The 24,204-nt window shown below is 28.3% G+C and overlaps 1 protein-coding gene across 2 annotated transcripts in view; it reads left to right on the top strand.

Moving 5' to 3' along the window:
• Positions 1–10,813: 10,813 nt before the first annotated feature.
• Positions 10,814–24,204, top strand: part of LOC107443655 (uncharacterized) — a 29,134-nt gene continuing 15,743 nt past the window's right edge. Inside the window, exons 1-4 of one of the 2 annotated variants that reach the window (XM_021147467.4) lie at positions 10,900–11,019; positions 12,971–13,028; positions 13,110–13,360; positions 23,552–23,731. In XM_021147467.4, coding sequence (XP_021003126.3) covers positions 13,119–13,360; positions 23,552–23,731 — 422 coding nt within the window. In that variant the 5' untranslated portion in view covers positions 10,900–11,019; positions 12,971–13,028; positions 13,110–13,118. Of the gene's footprint in view, positions 11,020–12,970; positions 13,029–13,109; positions 13,361–23,551; positions 23,732–24,204 lie in introns of both variants that reach the window. The other variant, XM_021147466.4, reaches the window with a different exon arrangement.

Here is a 24,204-nt window from a genome sequence, read left to right as displayed (position 1 = left end):
GCATAATTAGTTAGTTTATGCTCCACATGGATTCCTGCCTGTCTTTGTGTTAAATAAGAAATATATAATGAACGAATTGAAATCTTTGTGAAAGAATATAGAATGTGTCATTTAAAAGAATTGATATTTGACGGGCTTGGCTTACCTAAAATAGAATGGAAAGAACAGCTTCTAACGTAAACAAATGCCACATTTCAATAACCTATCAGGATCAAGATACCCACACTACATCACTTACAGGTACCCCATTCAAATAGTTTTTTTTTAATACTGTAAAATTAATTCCAAATTATGAGCAACTATTCAATGTAAAATATTAAAAACAGTAATTAATAAGAAATTTACGCAATTTCACCTTAAATCACGCTAATTTTTAAAATTCTACGCTGTTTTTAGAAAGTTTAAATATCGGATTTTTTTAAATATTTTTACTTCCACTAGCAGCTTTTCTAATTTAAAATAGCTTGCGTTTGTTCAAACTAAATATCTTACTTGTGAAAATCTAATTCATAAAATAATTTGCAAATTGAGTTTTGAAAAGATTAAATTATTATTTAAATTAGATTTTGAAAAACATTACAAAAAATTCCTGAAGAAAAATATGTTTTAAAATTTGTAAAGAATTAACCCATTTAAAACTAATTTTTGGAAACTTTTTTCTTGAATTAAAATATTTGTTTAGCAATCTTTAAATTGTTCATAAAAGAAGAAAAAAATTCTCTTTTTAAAGTAATCTTCAAGCCCGTTTTCTCATTAAATTTTCAGTAAACTTTTTCCACAACGAAAAAATTTCCACTCCTTGAAAAAAAAAACTTGTTGCTATAGTAACCAAGACACCCTCAGACGATCTCAAGAGCGCGTGTCTCAATATAAAGATTGATAGAATACTGTGACAAAAGCTTTTCTACGATTTAAAATGTTTTTCTTCCATTTATTTATTTTTTTTTTCTGTTTGTATACTTCTCTAGCAAAAAAAAATTTTTTTTAACTTTCTGGAGTAGATTTACTGTAGAAAATTGAAAAATAACGGGAAATGGGATTTAAAAGAAAGATTAAATCTTACGGTTATAAATCTTATCCGTGCAGATTAAGAAACACTTCTTTTTTTAAAATAAATTTAATATTTCTGCTTCAGTACTGCCCAATAATATCAGCACTTGCATTTGTTAACTATTTCTTCACAATGACTAAGTTAAATTTTTAAAAATATCTGAGTTTTTATTTTGTCAAATTTGCGAAGAAGGAGCTCGAGGGTAATGCATGGAAACAACATATTTTATCTTTTAAAGGGTATTATTACTAAATAAGCTGCCGCGTGTTTGCGGCTTGAAAAGAAATCTCAAGAATGCATGAAAAGATTAGTGTCTGAAATTATTTGCATGAATTACATTGGATAAAAATTTTATTGGATAATTGGGTTACGCTTTAAGAAGAAGATCACGGATACCCACACATGTAGACCTATGAAGTCAGCTCCAGCTGATCGCTTATAAGCAAAATGGCATGTTAATGTTGGGCTAAGTTTCTGCACATAAGTTAAAATGTTAATTACCGTTAGGTTAATTAAATACAGCACCGTATCACCGGGATAGCTTGGTTGGTAGGGCACTGGGCCCATGTCCGAGAGTTCGTGGGTTCGAACAATCCCACCAGCCGGTGATTCCCCGTGTAGTAAAGTGACTGATGCACGTCAAATCTGTGGAGTCGCAAAAGTCCTCCATAACAAATCAATACCTTTGGGGGTACTGGATTGGAGATCGATCGTTGTCTGATTCAGGTCAAAATTACGATCTGTGGATGTATGAATGGGTCCGCCTATAAACGGGTGCGACGTATTTTGTGGCAGAAGTAGAATCATTGGTCATAGATGGCGCCACTGGAAAACAAGAACAGTCGCACCCCCTCTGCCTAAACAGGTATACGTCAACAACAACAACAACCGTCGAATTTGTTGAAATATAATTCTTTCTCGTCTACGTCTTTTACTTAACTTAGATTTATTATTTATGTATTATATTATTGTAATTGTGATATATTTTTGATTTGTGTAACTGGCAACTTCGATGCATAATTAGTTAGTTTATGCTTCACATGGCTTCTTGCCTATCTTTGTGTTAAAAAATATATTGTGTAAGAATTGAAATCTTTGCGTAAGAATATAGAATGTGTCACTTAAGAGAATTGGCACTAGACGGACTTGGTTAACTCAAAATAGAATGGAAAGAAAAATTGCTAACGTAAACAAATGCCACGTTTTGACAACGAATCAGGATCGATATACCCGCACTACGTCCCATTACATGTAGGGGAGAGGGGGGCACATGTGAACAAATTTTTTTATTTCTTCACTTTTCGAAAAATATCATCAATTTTTCATAGTAAAAAAGTCCATATGTTTAAATAGTATTTTCTTTGTCTTGTGGAATTTTTTGAGATTTTTCAATAAAATATTTCTTTACTTTATAATATTTTAGAAAAATGACTTCAATTGTTCACATGTGCCCCTATTGGGGGCACATGTGAACAGGCCTGGGGCACATATGAACAAGATTAAAAACACAAAGCAATCATCATATTTCAAAGAAAAAAAATCTTTAATATAACACATATAGATACGCATTATACTGAGAGGGCTGTAGCTTACTATGTGAATTTAAATTGTACAACAGTACTGTCAATAAGAAAATAATTTTTCAGCTGTACAATAATTTATCCGTAATTGGGTTTTTCGCAACTTCATGTTCCACGGGTGTTGTAATGGGCCTTTTTCTTTCTTCTCTAATACTCTTTCATGCTTTTTTTTTTTCATTTTTTCTATCTTTTCATTTGTAGCTTTAACAACTCTATTTTCTCAGGTGTATCAGTTAATATGCGTGATGCGCGATCAACCATTTAATAAAAAAAAATTTTTAAAGGAAAAATTAATAAATTAATTATGGAAAATTAAATAATGATAATTTTAAATGCATACATATTTTTTAAACTTATAATATCATGAGGATAATAATCTTAATACTATGTAGGGGCACTTGTGAACTGTTCACATCTACCCCAGATGTTTTGTTCACAAGTGCCCCCATCATCCTTCTTAAACCTAACTTGAAAAATAAAGAACTTTTAATTGAGTAAAAAAAAAGAATAATTGTCATAAACTTACCTGAATGTTCATATAATGATCTGCAATAGTTAATTTTAGTTTATTAGTTGATTTATATTATGCTTTCACTTGGAGAAGCGAGCGATTATAATATATGCAACACCAGCTGATACAAAGAAATTGTCAGAATAGACCAACAAAATGTCTCATTGTTCTGAAAGTTTTTCAGAGAGGTAGGACTAGTACTGCCATCAATTGAAAATTTTTCGAGATTTTTTATTTCAAATCATGTTGGTAAAACATACCATGTTCACATGTGCCCCCTGTTCACATGTGCCCCCCTCTCCCCTATTACACCAGATAGGAAAAACACATGATTATTTATAATTAAAGAAGAACCAGGTATCTTTGGTTGTCATCAGCATCAAATTAATAAAGGTTATAACTAATTGCTAATAAATTATTTGCTTAACCTTATTTAACGGTATGCACACGTAATATTTGAGCCTCCGGGACTCAATGTTTAAGAGACCCTTCCTTACTCGACCAAATTCAACTGTCAAAGGGGTGGAAACGGGTAGGGGAAATTCTAAGTATGCTTTTAATCCTTTTCATTTGATTTTCTTAAATAAACTTATAGTGGAAATTTACCATATTTGGCTCTATCTTTCAATGCATGTAAAATATGAGGCAACCACCCAAACAGAATGACATATAAAACTTGCAGTATTTAAATATTCTTTATTAATTTTTTCTCGCAAAATTATGACAATACAATTCCGTAATCAACAGTTTTTGAAAGATATTTAAATAGTAAACAGTTGTTAGTTTTTTTTTTTTTTTTTTTTTTTTTTTTTTTTTTTTTTTTTATTTATGATGAGTATTTTTATTTTCATGCAATAAACGTTAAATGAGACGATAACAATGGCATGATTCGGATCATCCTCAGGGATGTTTCCCAGACCGTTGCCAATAGCCCCCATTGTGAGAGCAATAGGGGGGAAGGAGATAGAGCATTAGCCTTCCTATGAAGTGAACCGGGTTCGAATCCCAGCCATGTCTGGTCGATACGAATTCCGCACCTGCCTCACGTCGAACACGTAAAAATATTCTCAGTGGTAGATGGCTCATAGGCTGGAGTACCCATGCAGCCAAGCAAATCTAAGAAAGTTTTCGTGGTTATTCCTCCCATGTAAGGCGAATGCGGGTTACTTTCTTCAAAGAGTCATCCTCTTAATTTTCTTGTCTTCTGGATCAAGTTTAAAATTACAAGGCTACGGAGTCAAACATAACTCTAACGTAAACTCAAAATTGTGTCGACCGTTCAACAGCTGTTATAAAATAAAAAATCATTCACTAAAAAATGTTGTGAATATTCGTTTTTAAATGTTTCACTTACCAAAAACTGTGGTCAAGAAATTATTTTCTACTAACATAGTTTAGATTATCTCATTTCATTGAAAAATATTTATTTTATTTTTTATTAATTTTATTTATTATAAAACACTATTTGAGTTACAAATTAGTAATCTGCTGTAAGTATGAGTAAAGAAAAATTTAAAAAAAGCTGATACAGGGAGAAAATAAGCAACACCGTCTTCAATATTATTTTGTACACAAGTTACTATAAATGAAAAAAAAAAGTTTAGACATCAAATAAGAAGAATCTGGGCTGGGGAAAATGCCACAGACTACATTTCAAACAATTCAAGAACAAAAATAGCTGTTTGCATGCATCGTATTTTACAGTGTAAGAACTAATACAAAATGATGCTACATTTATAAACTATTTATAGAATTAAAATAAATATGACAAAAATACTTTTCTATATTATCTCATTTTTCATGCATTTTTTTCTCAAATCAAAAAACTTGTTTTAAAAAAACCTGCGGCGTCTCAAAATATAAAGAAGATAAGAGAGAAAATGATTCACTCAATTAAAATATTATGAAAGAGCAGTGAATACATCTGAATTTCTGTGGTGCTGCCATCTATCTATATTTTATGTAAGCAAATACTAGTTTACGTGAGGTTCAGGGGTTATAACTATGCACCCAGGTGTCTTCAAAAAGGTACACCAAGGAGTTCTACGGAAATTAAAATCAAAGCTTCTCTTCCTTTTTTTTTAAAAAAAATGAAAGAAAAAGAAAGGAAGAGAAATCAAATTTAATGTTAATTATGAATTAATTAAATAAAAATAAACAATCGTATAAGTTTAATAGGGAAGGCAAATACCTGATTGTTATGTAAGTTATCAAGCCTACATGATTATAAATGATTTCTATTATAATTTACACGCATTTATTTATTTATTTAATTTTGTAAACTCAAACTTTTATTACAGTTTATGCAACAGTGAATATTTTAAATAAAGATGGGTCGGTTGCGAACCCTCTGAACAATTGATCTAACAACAGCTTTTCAAACTGTACTGATCTTGCTCCCTAATAGGGAGTTCTGTTGGCAGTCGGTTAAGGCATTGAAAAGTCGTAAGTTTAATCCTGGCAGCCGATTAAACAATCTGCATGTATGCGTAGCAAGGAGCAAGTTAAATCCGTCGTGAATTGAAAGTTTTTTTATAGTTTGTGGTGTGATAGTTAGGAAAATGAGTATAAGCTCAGGCACTATCTACGTCGTCGAATTGGGAACAGAATTGTATGGCATTCCTAACATGGCTGTTAAAAGATACAAGCAATGGAAAACAGTTTTAGTAGGTGCTTTGCCATGATTGGATGATGTGTAACCCCTAATAGTAATGAGTGGTGAAATAAGCAATCTCCAAAAAAGTGAAATAAACTCGTTTTCTATTTTAATAAAAAAAGTGACAAGTCAGCTAACTAAATATCAATTTTCTTGTGCAATTTTATTTACTCAAAAAGTGAGAAAAGTTAAAAGTTATTAAAAAGTTAGAAAGCTACATACATTTCTTACGAACTAGTTTTTACACTAGTAAGGGTAGAAAGTAGATCAATAAGAAGGTCGTGAGTATCTCTAGCATAATTTCTTGAGGGGGGAGGGAGAGGTCAGAATAAATAGGCAATTAAAATTGCTCCCATGATTTCAAATTTTAGAAAAAAATCATTTCATTGCCAGTGGGATGATAATTATTTTGTTAAGGAAAAAAAACCTTAGCTTATTTTTAACTTAGCTAAATTTGAATCGGTGGTAATTTGTAATTTTTTTTTTTAATTTATCTGAATTTTGCAGGGAACTTTTATAAGGCTTAAAAAAAATCGGCCATCCCGAATTACCTTTGATCTAATGACTGACGACAACCTATCCTTAAAGATGCTAATTAATTAGAGCAGACGATACTTTAACCATGAAGAAATAGAATAGAAATAGTTCATACGTTCTTTCCTACCTGGATCTTATCTATTTACCAGACTTCGCTACTGCAAATCTTCTTCGCTTGTGTTTAAAAGAAAACGAATTCTAACAATATAACAAATTTAATGACAGGACGGACATTACACAAAACGATCTTCTTTAACGAAGCTATGGAAATCAAACTAAAACAAAATAAAAACATTAATATTCATTATATGTGTTCAGTCTGAGCGCCATCTGTTGGCCTTAAAAGTTAATCTGTTTCAAACCATACTTTTTGCTTTAAGAAAATCTAAATTGTATTTTAAAATTGCTATAAACATTGTTTTAAACATTGTTTAAAACAATGTTTAAAACAATGCAACTATAAACATTGTTTATGATTTTGCCGATAGTTCATGATTCCTTTCATTTTTGAAGGATTTCCCTGGGAACTCTTACAGTTTCTTTCTTTTTTTTTTTTTTTTTGAAAACTTTAAACATTATTAACTTGGAAAAGTTTAAATTTGCCCAATTTTTAATTTTTTTTTTCTTTTTTTTGAAAACTTCAAACATTATTAACTTGGAAAAGTTTAAATTTGCCCAATTTTTAAAATTTATAAGAAAATACAGATCATATTAAGAGCAAGTGTAACTAATTTACTTCAATTAAATAAAAATTAATTAAGAAACACATATGCGGGAAATCGTATACGCGAACTTCTCTCCCTACTATCGGATGCCTTTCACCTATCAATTTGCTAGTGAAAGTGTTTAGAACCTTCGAAAAGGATGCTTTTAACGTTGGGATTGAATTAAATTTCTGATTTTACAGATAATTTATGAGCATTTTTCCATTTATTTTAGGAATAGATTTAACAAACATAATTTTTCGCATACATATTTATTGTTTCCTATAAACGCACCATTAATTAGCTTCTTGCACAACGAATTTTAAAATGAAACGGAAAATTTTAGTGATCCAAATTATTGTGGACTCTTATGCAGACATCTATATAATTTTTGTATAATTTTTATTAAATTTTACTTTAGCTACTTTTAAATATTTTCAGAATATTTAATAAAAAAATGCTTCGCAGTTATTCCTGTTTTTACACTAAATTCGTGCTTTTCTGAGAATAAAATATAGGTGAGTTTTAAATTAGTACTAGTGGGCTGCGCCCCCTGCTCGCTAACTCTCGCCATCCCCCGAAAATTGCCACGCAATCTTATATGGTTTGCTTCGCAAACCAAGCTCGCTTCGCTCGCTACTAACTTAGGTGCTACATTGCAAATGCAGAAAATTCTAAGAATTCAAAACAATCATTCAAATCCATATAATAACTTTTTTTTTAAAGAAAAAATTGCATCTTTTTAGTAAATACTAAGTCATTAAAATAAATTTGAATTCAAATAAATGACATGTAATTCGTTAAACCTATTAGAAATGTGCTATAGTATAAAATCTTAAGATAAAATTTCTAAAACTGATATATCTTTAAGAAGGTTAAAATTTTGGCAATAATTAATCGTCAAATAAATTTTTAATATATAAATTCGTGAAAAAAAGCGCTTTTGACAAAATACTAAAATAGAGATCTATCCACAAAGACTACTCACTTCTGCCTAGCTTAATAGTATGAGATTGCCGCAGCTGAAAGTGTGATAGCTGACATTTGGTGAGAATGCTCTCTCTGGTTATTTCAGTTTCTGTTTTTAAAAGCGCTATATGTTGAGCCACCTCAGCTAGATTTGGCATGTGACATTTTTTGCGGCAATCATTGGTTGATTTTCTAGCGTTGCCATTCGGGGAGTTTTAATGAGGCTTGTTTTTGTCGCCGTGAAAGAGAAATATATATATAGATGATAAATAAGAATGATAAATAAATAAAATTAGTTTAATAACTATATCGCAAATAATGTGAATAAGAATTACTATAATTTTCATAAATATTTTTCCTCTGCAACACATTTTCTATTAGAAAAAAATTACAAAAAGTGTTTTGAAAAAATCATAAAACTGAAAAGTTTTCAAAACAGTCACGCCTAGGATTGTTTTAAAGTTGATCTCAACTTCTGATGCGAAATTAAGAAGGGTTATTTTCTTTTTTAACTTTTCTTTATTTTTTTCACGCATTTCTTTTTTTTCACACTTTATTTCGTACACAAATGTGGCTTTATATTCAAAACGCTACAGTCTGAGCACCCCTTATTTTAATTTAGGAATGAAGAAAATATCTTGAAATTTCTTTGGCAATACCAGTCCTGCTGAAGACCAAATTAAAATACAGACCGGAGAGGAATACAGAAAGAGGCTCCACCTTCGGTTTGAAAACGTATCTTAGTTTGAAATGATAACGACTACATCTAATGATTCTGCCATCTAGTGAGATGTATGAGACATAAAAAGAATTCTCATTTTTTTTCCTTTAGTGTCGTAAATTTGCTTTTCATGTGACTCACGCGCTATTAAAAAATTTTTAATTTTTAATGTATGAAAAACAAAGCAAAATATTAATCTTTTTTTTTTTTTTTTTTTTTTTTTTTTTTTCAAATTAGAAGTAGTAAAATAAATCCTTTATGATGAAGGGAAAAAAATTTACTCTCTGTTATTAAATCTTCAAACAGAAAAAAATTTGTACTTGAATAATTTGCTGTAACATTTGATATTACTATTTATATTACATTAATATTACTATTTATTACATAAATATTTATTATGAATAATAATTATTATAAATAAATAATTGTTATAAATAAATAATTAATTATTATTAACAATTGAAGCTTCATCTGACATTCAAATAGGCTATGATATTTTTTTTTAATCTAACCGCCTTCAGCAATTATACTTTTTTTTCTTTATTCCTCTCTTAACATGCGAATAAAAGCATATTAGCAGTATATATGCTGACCGAAATCTTCAATTAGAATCAATAATAAGTATACAAAATTACCGATTTTGTTACTGGCGCTGTCTTCTAGTAATGATTATTATAATAAACTAAGAGAAAGTATTGTATAAAAAAACTAGTTTTTATTGCAAATAGCATGTAAATTTTCCTAATTTTTTTCAAGAAGACTCTGTGTTTATAGATAGAAAAGAATTTTTTTCTTATTAAGTTATTTTTTCGCTAGTTTAAAATTGTACATTAATCCTCTGTGATGACAAATCAGAAGTTACTGTTAAAATTTAAAGAGAATAATTTGCTAATTTAAATCATTGTAAAAGTGTTACAAATTTCTCTTTTCCAAAGTATTATTCGTAAAGGGTGAGGTAAAAATTTTTTTTTCATTAGAATAAAATTTTCTTTTTATTTGAAATAATAGTAAATTCTAAAATTTTTCAGAGTTTACATATCAACTTTATGCTAAACAAATCAATACTAAACAAAGTAAAGATGTAAAAAAAAAAAAAAGATTTACTTCATATATATGTGTTTATGAGTAAAAATTATTTTTAGTTTAATATTAACGTAATTTGCTCCTAAAATTAAAATAATTTTAAAAATTAAGAACTTAATACAATTTGAATAATTCCATTTTTAACTTAAAAAAAAGAAATAGATATAGATAGTCAAAACTTCTAGTTTTTACATGTTTAGAAATTGATATTTTTCTTCAATTGCTTAGGACAGTTCTTTACCGAAATTAAAATATTTTAAATCAAGCATTTTTGTTAAGCTTTATTCATAATTTTTTTGTAAAAGAAATAAAATAAAAAAACTAGAATAAATTCTTTTTGTCATTTTATTAAATTAAAAATAAAACACTAGAGTTGTTTATGCGAAGATAAAATTCCTCGTAATCGTCATTAAATTATAAACGTTATCACTAAATTGAAATGTTGAATTTAAAAAATATATATAATTTTGTTACTAAAATTTAAATTAAAAGTATATATTAAAGCATAACTTGATAAATTTGAAATAAAAAAAATTATATAAATGCAAAATAAGTGTTTCATAGTTAATTTATAACTTTATAATGCTTTAAAAGATAAAATACAAAATCTATGTTCCCGTGTCATCTCTGGGCATCGAACAGACATACTGCTAGTAGAATATATCTTAGCATAATCAGCTCGAATATTATTTACTTTCTATTCAAATTAAGAAATTACGGAGTACGAGTCTTTGATTACCGTGTTAAGAATTGGAAAACTCCGCGAAAATTAGGACCAACAAACACTAGCGTTACCGTGTGATTAAACGACTAAAAAATCGATTAAGCAATAAGCAAAAGTCATTGGTCAATTTTTTCTTATTATCGATATACAGTGTCAAGGTGCATATCGATATGGAGAATCGTTGAAACTTGCTTCCCAGGGCACGTTCGAATATTCTCACCGGTGACACCGGTTATACTGAATGTTATGAATGAACCATTCCATCAGATGCTTTATTGCAAATGAGGCTTTAAATTTACAACGCTTCAGTTCGAATATCTCCTATTTTTATTGAGGAATTAAACAAATATCACAAAATTTCTTTGGCAACGGCAGTCCTGATGACCGATTTAAAAATCGCACTAAACGTAAACAAATTTGGCATCTGATTATACAACTTTTACTTTATTTAATTAATACTGCTGATTAATATTTTTCCGTAAGGTATTGTATCCGAAAGTTGCATCTTTCTTCTCTGATATTTTTTTCTACTTTCTCCGATTTGTTCTAAAATTTATATCTCAATTAGCATTTTTAGTTCTATATTAGGAAGTGTTAAATGTTTTCGATATATGTTTTTTTTTATCTTTATGTGTTAAAAAAATGAATCATAATTGTTGTAGTATATAGTGCTAGTATTGTTCATGATTTAGTATCTAAAAAATTGAACTTGCCCAGGTTTATCACAGTTTTTGACATCAAAAATCCAACTTTGGTTATTTATATTAAATTTCTGGCTATAATTTAATCACCCAAACGATGATAGCGTAAACTCTGTAGCCAAAATATATTTGTGGTTAAGGAAATAAGACAGCTTAAAAAAATTAAGTTAAAACTAGATTTGGGGGCATTTGCGCGCCAGCCAACTACAATCGCCAAGGTGCGAAATAGATTTGGAACTTGCAATTTAAAAAACAAAACAAAAAAACATGTACATGTTTGCCCGGGGGTGGCTACGAGTTATACCTTTCGAGTTGGTCCCTTTCTGTGATTTTTTTATTTAGTTTCTCCCTTGTCCACTGCCCAGAAGTTTCCAAAACTTGGCAACTATTCTGGCACAGATCAGGATACTCACCCTAGATTTTGATATTTGGTTTGTTGAACCACTAAATTAATGAGTTATTTGAACATTTGTATTGAATTAAAAAGTTAGCCGTTACATTATTTTTTAAGAAAAGAATAAAAGTATTTATATTCACTTTTTATAAAATGTTTTAAAAATTTAATTACTAATTTAATTATAATAGAAATAGAAATGATCAAAATATATCCAAGTACAAAATTAAAGAAAAATATATAATTCTTTTAATGGCATCTTAGTAAGTATAAAAAAAAATTTTTGAAAAAAAATATGTACTTACTGCAAAAGTATTTATAATGCTAAAGAAAGATGAGCAAACATATTTATTAATGAAAATATGGTGAAATTTTGAGTTGAACACTTTTTTTTCAATGCAAACAATAAATTTTCAATATTCTTCAAAAATTCCTATCTTTTTCCCCTGTAAATTAATGTGAATATGAAAGTTTCTCATTATTTCTAGGCCTTCTGCAAATATTTGCACTAGTTGTGATTACATTTCATCTGTATCATTTTTCACTTCCGTTTCTGCAATACTTTTTTCAACCGACACTACACCACAAGTTTTAACATTTTCATCAACTGATGCATAAACATCAAAATGGGATGCTTGTGGTGTTTACTCTGAAGTATCTCACTTTCTTTTTCATTATTAATATATATTATGTTTTTCTTCTCAAAACAAAATGACATAAAAGCTTTTTTTTTTCCTAATGCCAGATAAAATTTATGAACAGTACCCACAAAAGTATTTAAGTTTCGAGAATGATCTTAACAGGTTTTATTAACATAATACGAATAGCATTTGTGATGGAACCAGTTAAACAAGGCGATATATACAAGAAAACAAACTGTGCAGGAATTGTGGATTGAGGTTTAACTGTATTACAATTTTGACTGCCTGAACCTCTTTTACCTATAACTCACTCATCCTGATTAGATTTCAATTTAAATAAATAATCCCAAGAAACTAAAGCTGTAAGACCTAAAAAAAACTGAATCTTCTACCTGATTAAAAACTTCATTTGCTTCAATGATAGGCGCCAGTTTTTAAGACTTGCTAGACATGAATGTAGCCAAACAAAAATTATCTGAAATTAAAAAAAACATAAAGTTGCCAACGGAAAATGGAAAATTTTCATTGGCAACTTAAGCAATGCAATGAGAGATATGCCTTATCAGCTTCTTTTTTTTTATCTCATATTTATTGGTCATTAAGGTTTAATGCTTATCAAATATCTAAAAAAGAATTATACATGGTAATGTAACTTTGAATGTGATATTTTTTGGCAAAATTTGATTCATGTGCTTCAGATTAAACTAATTCTGGGTGCCTTTTGAGAAATCGTCGGTTAATTTTAGAACTTTTTTGGTAAATGTGAATATCTAAATTAACAGCTAAAAAGGAAATTGCCTTACAAAAATTTTTGTAGCATAGCATTTAATTTTCCAGGTGAAAAATATGAGTAACTTCAACATTTTTGTAACTTATGGAGATCACACAAAGCTGTTCTCCTGCTCATCTAGAAGAGAATTTGGATCAAAAGTGGCACGGTTTTTTGGCTTAGATCGCTCTGAGATGCAGCTGCTTGAAGTCAGTAGAGGTTCTCGAAATCCCATAACAATAAACGATTTAAAAGACAAAATGAAGTTGGAATTAAGAAAAAATGGTATTAAATCAACTTCTGAAACTAATGGAGAAAGGTAAGGAACAAACAGCACTTAACAAGTGCATGCAGTCAAACTCCCTTATAATGAGTCCTTATTTAACAAGAACCCGGATATAACTAAGAAATATACTAGGTTGGTAGAATGTTAATTCTATTGAAGCTAAGCTTTTTTTTAACGAGTAACCCCGATTTTAACGTGCAGTACTTTAGTATTTCATAAAATTTTTAACTTAAAGTCACCTTTCCAGCTTAGATAATATCTTCTACAAAATCTATATATTTTTATGTTTTTCAAGTTGAAGAATATGCTTTTTCATGCAATTATGTTTTTCGAGCAATGAGTTTTATTCAAAGAGCAATTGCACAACTAAGCGACAATAAAACAATTCAAAGCAAATAAACTCGTTTCTTTTGCACTGTTAAAGAATTTAAAGAAAAAAAAGTACAGTGTAAGTAGGACGTAGCAAATTAAGTATGTATGAACTTTTATGCTTTTTCATGAACTCGTTTTTTACGAGCTTTCTGTAATGAGCACATATAGCAGTCCCTACGTTCACGTTCGTTATGAGCTAGTTTGACTGTATTTATTTATTTTAAAATCTATTTATTTATTTTAAAATCTATTTATTTATTTTAAAATCTATTTATTTATTTTAAAATCTATTTAATTGTTAATTGACTTATATTAGCTGTCAAAATCTTTAATTTTCATTAAACTTTTATTTGCTTCCTCAGACTAAATTTCTTAATTATTACCCTTGGTAAATCCTTTTATGGTAGTAATGAGATTGTAGTAAATGAATGTGTAGCTGAGTATTCTTTTGGCCTTCCAAATGTTTTGCATCGTTTTGAGGAAATAGAATTGAGTTCCTTTTTTTTTATCTACAGTTAAATTAAGCTTTTTTTTATGATTTTTCATATATTGAGTATTAAAAACATATAAAAGTACTGATGTTTCCTGAAACATGGTAAACCAAACAGTTTTTTTTTTCTTCCACTAATTATTGCTCTACAATTTGACTTGGATAACCATAAAGGAAATTATCAGTGCTCTGTTTGACCAGCGATTGAAAGGTATGCTGTTTTTATCTTGGGTTTTTTGTTTTTATCACAAAATATACTATTTCATCATAATTTAATTCTTTTTTTTTTTCAAAAGAGATTTTATCGTGAAAATTTAGTTAAACTTGTTATCTGTAAAAATGAGTACAGAACCAGTTCTTTTTTTTCCCCCTCTGGTTTTCTTGGTTTGAACCTTTTTTTTGGAGGGGAGGGGTTAAAACAATATGTTGAATAATGTTTAAAAGCCCTTAATTAAAATGAACTACACCATTACAAAATATCTCATAGTATTTAACTATATTCCATTTACGTATTTAATTAATGTTTTCAATAATCAATTCCTTAATCAATAATGTCTTTTCAATAATCTCTTTTGTTCCTTAACTATGCTAAGATAATAATAGAAAAAAAATCTAATTACTTTAAGTACGTTTTTATATTACTTTACAACTCCACTTAACATGCAAATTTTATTATTTAAGCACTTAACATTGAAATTTTATTTTAATAATATATGCTTAAGAGTGATTTCTCCACTTGCTTATCTATAATATAAAAATGTTGTACTTCGACAAAAGTCCAAGCAAGTAATAAAGCTCTACTGCGACATAAATAAACGATTACTGCTTTCGTATTATTTATTTAATTTCACTATTGAGCGGTATACAATTTATAATAGTAGAAATCAAATTTTATGAAATGCGCATTTCTTATTTTATATAAATTGAATGAACACTAATTTTATTATGTTTAAGGGAATATATTGTTATACATTTTATATTACAATGAAACCTGTCGGGAGCGACCACTCTCCTTTCCACCGTAAAATTGTCGTTCTTAGAGGATCGTTCTTCAAAATCGTTATCGAAGGTACATGATTTTTTGCAAACAATTTTAATTTTAGTCAGTGTTATTTTCTTGGTGTGGAAAGACGGATAGATGAATTAAATTTAGCATCAGTAAAAATTATCCCAACTGATATAATTACGTGTAAAAACAAATTTACCAATTATGAACAATAAAGCAATTTTAAATAAATAAATATGTTCTTTGTTTAAATTTGCATTTAATTTTATATCCGAAAAATTAGTTAGCTTTAAAAGATGGGAAGAGGTATTGTTTGTTTGAGATGCTTGTTTTTTCTAAACTAACTTTTTTTTCTATTTTGTTTTTCTAATATGTTTTTTCTAATAAGGGTCAAATAAAGTAAATCATTGATAGCATCGTCATTAATGCATTCTGACTGCAACATGAGGTTGTATCATCAAAAAGAGCTTCACAGAAATATTTTGAATGCATTTTTATCTACCTATTTGTTTTAATATTTTTCCTGTTTCCTTATTTGACTTTTTCCGCATGTAGGGCAGATGTTTGGCCAGTCGATGGGAGAGGTTTTAATGGTCTCTTCTTATAGTTTTCTTCAACACAGATTGTATGAGAAAAAATTATGTGCCTCCCAAAAACCGTCGTAAATAGATTTCCTGGAGGTTTCACTGTATTAATAATTAAAAATACTTGAAAATAATGGAATGAAAAAGTACAAACGAGACATGGGTTGCATAAAAAATAGTAATAGTTTTAGAACTAAAGGTTTCATAATAAAATAAATAAAATATAACTACTTTTGTTCATTTATTTTAACATAATGGAACTGTAATTATAATTATATCGGATTTTGTAGTTGTCCTGAAATTTCTAATTTTCCTAATAAAAAAATATTTCGTCCTTATTTTTTTAGCTTTTTGTCCTAATGTTGATTTTTGTGTGGTTTCACGACATCTCATTTTCTACAAATACTAATGCAATACTTAAAATAATTGATTTGAGCTGAGTGGTGAGAGATTTGGATTTTTGATCAAATATCTCTTTGTTTTAATTAATAGTTCACTTAGAAAGTTACTTTGAAAACAAACGCTAAGATGTATATTCACTGTGTTTTCGTTTTGAAATTATGGAACTCCCACTTGAAAATATGCAATTAAAGAAGTCGTAAACTTTATTGCGAATTTTAAATAAATATTGGTAGGAAGGAATCTTAACTTATTAATACTGATAATTTGTCTAATTCAATGATTTAACAGTATCATTGAAATTTCCTAAATATCGATCTTAAACTATTATAAGTTGCTTAGTACTCCATTAATAGAATTCTACTGGAAAAATTGTTACAATTTTTTTTAATTCAGAATAAATCTCAAAGGAATTAACAATCATATATTTTATCCTTTTTTTTTATTTCACAATAAAATTTGCTTTTATTGTACTAAAGTAGGGCAAATTATACTTATTTTGGTTTGTTATTTGTCCTTTTTGAGTGTTATCTGATACATGTATACTGTACCAAAGGAAATAAACGATGATAATATTATAAATGAATTCTAAATATTTTTCAGAATTATTCTTTTAGTACAAAAGTATTTTGAAAATGCTACAAAAATGAATAAAACCATGATTCAATACAAATTCGTTTACAATGATTGTAGAAAATCTTCTAAACATAAAATGAAAAGTAAAGTATAAAAAAGCTTAGATAAGCACTTCATTTCCATTTATGCTTTTGACTGTAACAAGCACAATGTGTCTTAAAGAAGATTAAAAAAAAGTTTCTCCTACTTCTTATTTTAACTTGTTCAATATTTACTTCATTTAACTAATTTTAAAAATAATCTGGAAAAAAAATGGATTTGGTGATGCTATTTATTTTAAGCATTTTTAAAACTATTTTATCGCATCAATTTTTTTTTTTATAAATATCTTTACAGGAAAGCTGTATTTAAACATTTGAAAATTATATGTGTATGCTTATTTAAGGAATGTAGATTTCCATTAGTAGTTAAACTTAAAAGTTGAAAATTTTTATAAGAAAGCTTCATATTTTTTTCATTTGGCTCTATTTAAACTAAAACTATTTATATAAAACTTTTAAAAAGATCACTTTATAAAAAAAATAGGCTTGATTTTTTTTTAATAAAAAAAACTGTTATGTTTAAACAAGCCAACTGTGTAGGGCAGTAACATATTTTATTAATTCTCTTTAAACACTTATTATATTTTCTTAATTTCTATCTATTTTGAAAATATCTTAATATAATTTTTAAAAAAATATTAACATTGAATCTTCAAATTTAAAAATAATTAAAATGAAAAGCCTAATAGTTGCCACGTTTATTTCAAAAAGCAGAAAACTTCTAAATTTTTTGTTTATTTTTTAGCAGGGTTCGTTGATTTAAATCAGCTTGATTTAAATCACGATTTAAATCATGATTTAAATCAAATGATTTTTTTAAAAAAATCATTGATTTAAATCAACTAATTTTTTTTATTTATATATATTGATTTTAAAAGTTAAAAAACAGTGTTTTAAATTTTTGATACTTTTATTATTTTCTTTTCTTAGTATTAAAATTTAATTTAAATAAATTGCTGCATTAATTAATTTTAGTTAACGAAATTACTTTCTTTCTTGGTGTGTATTAAATTCCAACACAATTGAAATTACATTTTTAAAAATCTTTTGATTCTTGAGATTGAAAGTACAGATTAAAGTAAACATTTAATGCTGTCTTAATATAGACTTGCATAGCTGTAGAAAGTAATTAATAAACATGAATTTTTTTCAAAAATAATCCAAATAATGTTAATAAAATTCTGCCTTTTGAATGAAAAAGTGTGAATTAAAATCTACATCATATTTTATTGGTGGAAAATGTATATTTCTGAAGCTTGAGGTTATATTAAAAAGAAATTACCCTAATATGCCAAAAACAGAAAAAGAAAAAAAAAAAAGGGGGGGCTGATGAATTCAGATGTTTTTTTCCTAGTATAGTGTCATTCTTCCCTTTCAAACTCTTTCAAAGTCTATTTGATGCAGTAGGGTTATTAACTGGTATTTTTTTCTCATAATATGTTTACAGTATCTTTGACATTATCTGATTTTCTATAAAGAAATTTTGTGAAAAAAAATTCCAATGAGTACATAGATTTTCTAATTTTTTTTTTAAGCTTAACTTATCTATTTTGATATAGAATTAAAAATGAATATTTTAATGTAAAAATATATAGATTAAATATTTATTTATTTTTTGATAAATGACTACATTTATGAACACAATCTTCATTTATTTTGCCATTTTAAAAATCAAGAGAAAAAAAAAAAGAAATCTCAATTTTAAATTAAAGTTATGGTTTGCTAACTGAAACTTTGTTTTGTACAGGGGTCTGTCCAAGCCAAATTTACTACCGTTTAATGGTACCTTTACGAATTCAACTTTAGGAAAAATGATAGAATAATCACACAAAATACTTTTTCTTAAAATGTTATTTTTTTGTCTTGTAAGAAACGATAAATCCATATTTTTACTATATTTGTGTTGATTGTATAATATAATATAATTTTTAATTTTCACAAAATAGGTACCTCTCAGAAAAACCCAGACAGACCCCTGAAGTATTCTTTAAATTCTCTATTTCATCTAGTCTTTAAATTTTAATCATGCATTTGTTTCAAAATGGTTGCTATGCATTCAAAGCCATGTATTATAATGAAAAATTATTTTAGTTAGAGCTTCTAAAATATTGTTACAATATAGTTTTAATATTAAGTTAATTTGATTAAACATTTATAATTTTTTTAATCATAAATTAAAGTTCTTACAGTGAATTTAAATAAAAATCAAAAAAATCTGATTTAAATCAAAAAAATCTGATTCTTTTGATTTTTTTTAAAAAAATCAAAAAAAAATCACGAACCCTGTTTTTTAGTTGTCCTGAAATTTCTAATTTTCCTAATTAAAAAATATTTTGTCCTTATTTTTTTAGATTTTAGTCCTAATGTTTCTGATTTTTGTGTGCTTTCACAGCATCTCATTTTCTACAAATACTAATGCAATACAGTAGACGCCGCTTAATGTTATCAAACGTTTAATGTTATCAAAATCGCTTAGTCCCGTCCGCTTATATCAAAATACATTGAAAAATCATCGTTTATTGTAATCAAATGTTCGTTTATTGTTATCAGTTTATAGGTAAATTTATTTTCCTGAAATCAATAAAGACAAGAAAGGAAAACTTTTTTTTGTGTTTTGTGAAGTGTTTCCTGAAACTTACCAAAAGTCCAAACAGGGCTCATATATTATCTTTTAAACACGTGTTATTATGAGGGGGGGGTATTTTGCCATTTTCGATCAAGCATTGTAAATTTCCGTAGCACTGTGCGATTTGAAATTCCCGGAAATCCTAAATAAGGAGAAAAGAAGACCTGCCAGTAACGAGTCAATGTTTGTCACGAGCCCCTTTTTAGAAGAACTAAACAATGTGACAGATGATATGTCCCAGCCACTATGGGAGCCAGTCACTATTGGTCAAACAATAAAATTGGGGGGGGGGTAGTGGAACTGCCTCATCTAAGTGCTTAAAAGACGCATTTAGAAGAAGATCAGCATAAATTTTCACTTTACCATAGTTCCTACAGTTTGTAACCTGATTTGTTTTTTATAATGGAAAGGAAACGGAGAGATCTTACTGTGAAAGAAAAGGTTGACATTTTAAATCGCTACGATAAATTGCCGAAAATGAGCCAAAGGAATGCTGCTGTTCAATTGAAAGTTTCGCAGCCGCTTTTGTGCAAAATTTTAAAAAATCGTGAAGATATCGAAAAAAAGTGCACTTTAAACAAAAATCTGAATTGTAAAAGAAATCGAGATGGAAAAGACAAAGAGGTTGAATCTGCATTAAAACTTTGGTTCACAAACGTTCGTGAGAGGGACGCTCGTGTTAATGGTCCAATTTTGCGCCAAAAAGCTGAAGATTTGGCTGCAAAATTGGGTAAAGGAAACTTCGTAGCCACAGAAGGATGGTTCCACCGCTGGAAAAAGAGGCAGAACATACTCTTCCGAAGGACACATGGTGAGCAAAAAGATGCCGATAATGTAGCCGCAGACCAGTGGATTAAAGAAGAATGGCCTAAACTTATTGCCACATATTCACTTGAGGATGTATATAACGCTAATGAAACTGGCCTATATTTTCGTGCGCTGCCTGAACACACCTACATGTTTCAGAAGGAAAATACGCAAGGGTGTAAAACCTCCAAGGAACGCGTAACTGTGCTCTGTTGCGCTAGTATGGCCGACGCTAAAGAAAAACTTTTAGTGATTGGAAAAAGTAAGAAGCCCCGCTGTTTTAAAGGTGTGAAAAATCTGCCCGTCGATTATTTTGCCAACAAAACGACATGGATGACTACCACCATCTTTAACGAATGGCTGTTGAAATGGGACAAGCGTCTAAAACGGAACATACTCCTGCTCATAGACAACTGCACTGCGCATGATGTAACTGTTTCATTAAAAAAGATAAATATCGTGTTCCTACCACCAAACACCACTTCTTTAATTCAACCGTGTGACCAGGGAATTATCCGCACCTTGAAGGCATATTACAGAAAGGAAATGCGTTCAAGGATCTTAGAAAATATGGAAGACCAAGACGCTGAAGATCTTAATGCGAACGCTCTAGCCAAAAAAAAAAAAACAAATGTTTTGGATGCCATACATTTGTTAACAATGTCATGGAATAATGTCTCGGAAAAAACAATTCGAAATTGTTTTAGTCATGGAGGATTTTGTCAACCAGAGGACAACAATGCTGCTGTAATGAAAGAAATGGAAGACGTTTTCAATCCCCCGCCCGATATGAATGCTGAGGATTTTGAAGCATGGATGGAGATCGACGAGAAGGTTGAGACTTCTACTTCGTTAACTGATGAGGACATTTGCGAAGCCGTATGTGTCAAAGATCCAGCTTCGTCACAAGATTCTGATGCCGATGATGAACCCGAAAGTGCTATCGAGGACAAAATTCCGACGCCTGCTCAGATGAGGGAGGCACTTCGAGTCTTACGGCTAGGTGTGCAAAACAAAGCCGACGCGGAACACTTTCATAAGCATTATGAGCGATTCGTAAATGACTTGCTTCGAAAGAATGCTAAACAATCGACAATTGATAATTTCTTTTTCAGTTAATAATTAACCTTTTGTATTTTGTGTCGTTTTCTGCAGTTCATCATTAAATATGTAACTATACTAACTAATTCTTTTTCTTTAGTGAAAATTAATTTCTATTAAATACTTTAGAGTTTCACAGCAACAACTCCGAATGTAAAATAATTTTTATTTTAATACGTATGTAAAAAAATCATTTTTATACCTTAAATTTTTTTTGTTTATTGTAATCAATCGGTTATTGTTATCAAATCATGTTCGTCCCGATGTGATCACATTAAGCGGCATCCACTGTATTTAAAATAATTGGTTTGAGTTATTGTGAGACTTGGATTTTTGATCAAATATCTCTTTGTTTTAATTAATAGTTCACTTAGAAAGTTACTTTGAAAACAAACGCTAAGATGTATATTCACTGTGTTTTCGTTTTGAAATTATGGAACTCCCACTTGAAAATATGCAATTAAAGAAGTCGTAAACTTTATTGCGAATTTTAAATAAATATTGGTAGGAAGGAATTTTAACTTATTAGTACTGATAATTTGTCTAATTCAATGATTTAATAGTATCATTGAAATTTCCTAAATATCGATCTTAAACTATTATAAGTTGCTTAGTACTCCATTAATAGAATTCTACTGGAAAAATTGTTAAAAAAATTTTTTTTATTCGGAATAAATCTCAAGGGAATTAATAATCGTATATTTTATCCTTTTTTTTTATTATTTCGCAATAAAATTTGCTTTTATTGTACTAAAGTAGAGCAAATTATACTTTTTTTGGTTTGTTTTTTTGTCCTTTTTTAGTGTTATCTGATACATGTATACTGTACCAAAGGAAATAAACGATGATAATATTATAAATGAATTCTAAATATTTTTCAGAATTATTCTTTTAATACAAAAGTATTTTGAAAATGCTACAAAAATGAATAAAACCATGATTCAACACAAATTTGCTTTTATTGTACTAAAGTAGAGCAAATTATACTTTTTTTAGTTTGTTTTTTTGTCCTTTTTTAGTGTTATCTGATACATGTATACTGTACCAAAGGAAATAAACGATGATAATATTATAAATGAATTCTAAATATTTTTCAGAATTATTCTGTTAATACAAAAGTATTTTGAAAATGCTACAAAAATGAATAAAACCATGATTCAATACAAATTTGTTTACAATGATTGTAGAAAATTTTCTAAATATAAAATGAAAAGTAAAGTATAAAAAAGCTTAGATAAGCACTTCATTTCCATTTATGCTTTTGACTGTAACAAGCGCATTGTGTCTTAAGGAAGATTAAAAAAAAGTTTCTCCTTCTTATTTTAACTTGTTCAATATTTACTTCATTTAACTAATTTTAAAAATAATCTGGAAAAAAAAATTGATTTGGTGATGCTATTTATTTTAAGCATTTTTAAAACTATTTTATTGCATCAATTTTTTTTTTTATAAATATCTTTGCAGGAAAGCTGTATTTAAACATTTGAAAATTATATGTGTATGCTTATTTAAAGAATGTAGATTTCCATTAGTAGTTAAACTTAAAAGTTGAAAATTTTTATAAGAAAGCTTAATATTTTTTCCATTTGGCTCTATTTAACCTAAAACTATTCATATAAAACTTTTAAAAAGATCACTTTATAAAAAAAATTGGCTTGATTTTTTTTAATTAAAAAAAACTATTAGGTTTAAACAAGCCAACTGTGTAGGGCAGTGATATATTTTTGTAGTTCTCTTTAAACACTTATTATATTTTCTTAATTTCTATCTCAGTTGAAAATATCTTAATATAATTTTTAAAAAAATATTAACATTGAGTGTAACTTTTTTCAATATAGCGAGACATATTTTGATCATAATCTACTGATTTGCTATTTACTTAATTATAAACCACAAATTTACACATGACCTTGATGCACACTATGAAATAAAGCTGTTGCAAGCTATAGCCATTTGAAAATCTTAATGTATATGGTTGCTGTTGAAAAATAATAAATAATCTAAACAAAATATTCTTGTAAAAATATTACTTGTCAGCTATTCTGATTATTTTGTTCAGTTTTGAGTAGTTTCATTAGTTTTATAATGGAAATAGGACTAATCTTGCCTGTGATTTTGCGAATAATTTTGACTGTCATGTAAATTTTATTGTCTTTTTAAAGGCCAGAAAGAACAAGATTTGAGTCAGTCAATATCCCTGATGTAGCTGAACAGTTAACAGATCAAGATCCAGTCAAAGTCCCTGATATAGTAGAATTAAAACGAAAGCTAACAGAAAATAGGGTGTTGTCTGGTCCAGAAAGGAAATTTCTGCTTCATGTGGTTGATGAATTTTCAGACAGGTAAGAAGGTTGCTGACTTACAATTAAAACACATTAAGTCAAGATGTTTTTTGGTTTTTCTGATCTAAAATGTTATAAAACCTTCATTATCAAGTCATTTATTCAAATTTAATTGAATGCAAATTTGTTTTTGTATTTCATAAAATTAAAAAATATTTTCTTTTTTTTTACTTCTTACAGATATCTCAAAATAAAATTGCTCAATTGTGTATTTTATTTGTAAGCCAAAAATATGCAACAATTTAGAAAGTCAATTTTATTTCCACATGGTTATGGACTCTTTTTAATATATATTTTTTTCAATTGTTACTAAGATTGTCAAATTGGTTCTTACATTAATCTAAAGCTGTGAAAAATTTTTTTAAATATTTCCATGAATTAAATATATGACACTGAGTACATCACGCAATATATTAGCGACATTACATAAACAACAATATATTAGCACTGAGTACACACAACATTATATTAGT

This window comes from Parasteatoda tepidariorum, chromosome 1 (assembly GCF_982258835.1).
Source record: "Parasteatoda tepidariorum strain Cologne lab strain chromosome 1, Ptep-v5.0, whole genome shotgun sequence".
Classification (NCBI taxonomy): Eukaryota; Metazoa; Arthropoda; class Arachnida; order Araneae; family Theridiidae; genus Parasteatoda; species Parasteatoda tepidariorum.
The sequence above is the reverse complement of the archived record's forward strand: the minus strand, read 5'-3'. Positions and strand labels throughout refer to the sequence as shown.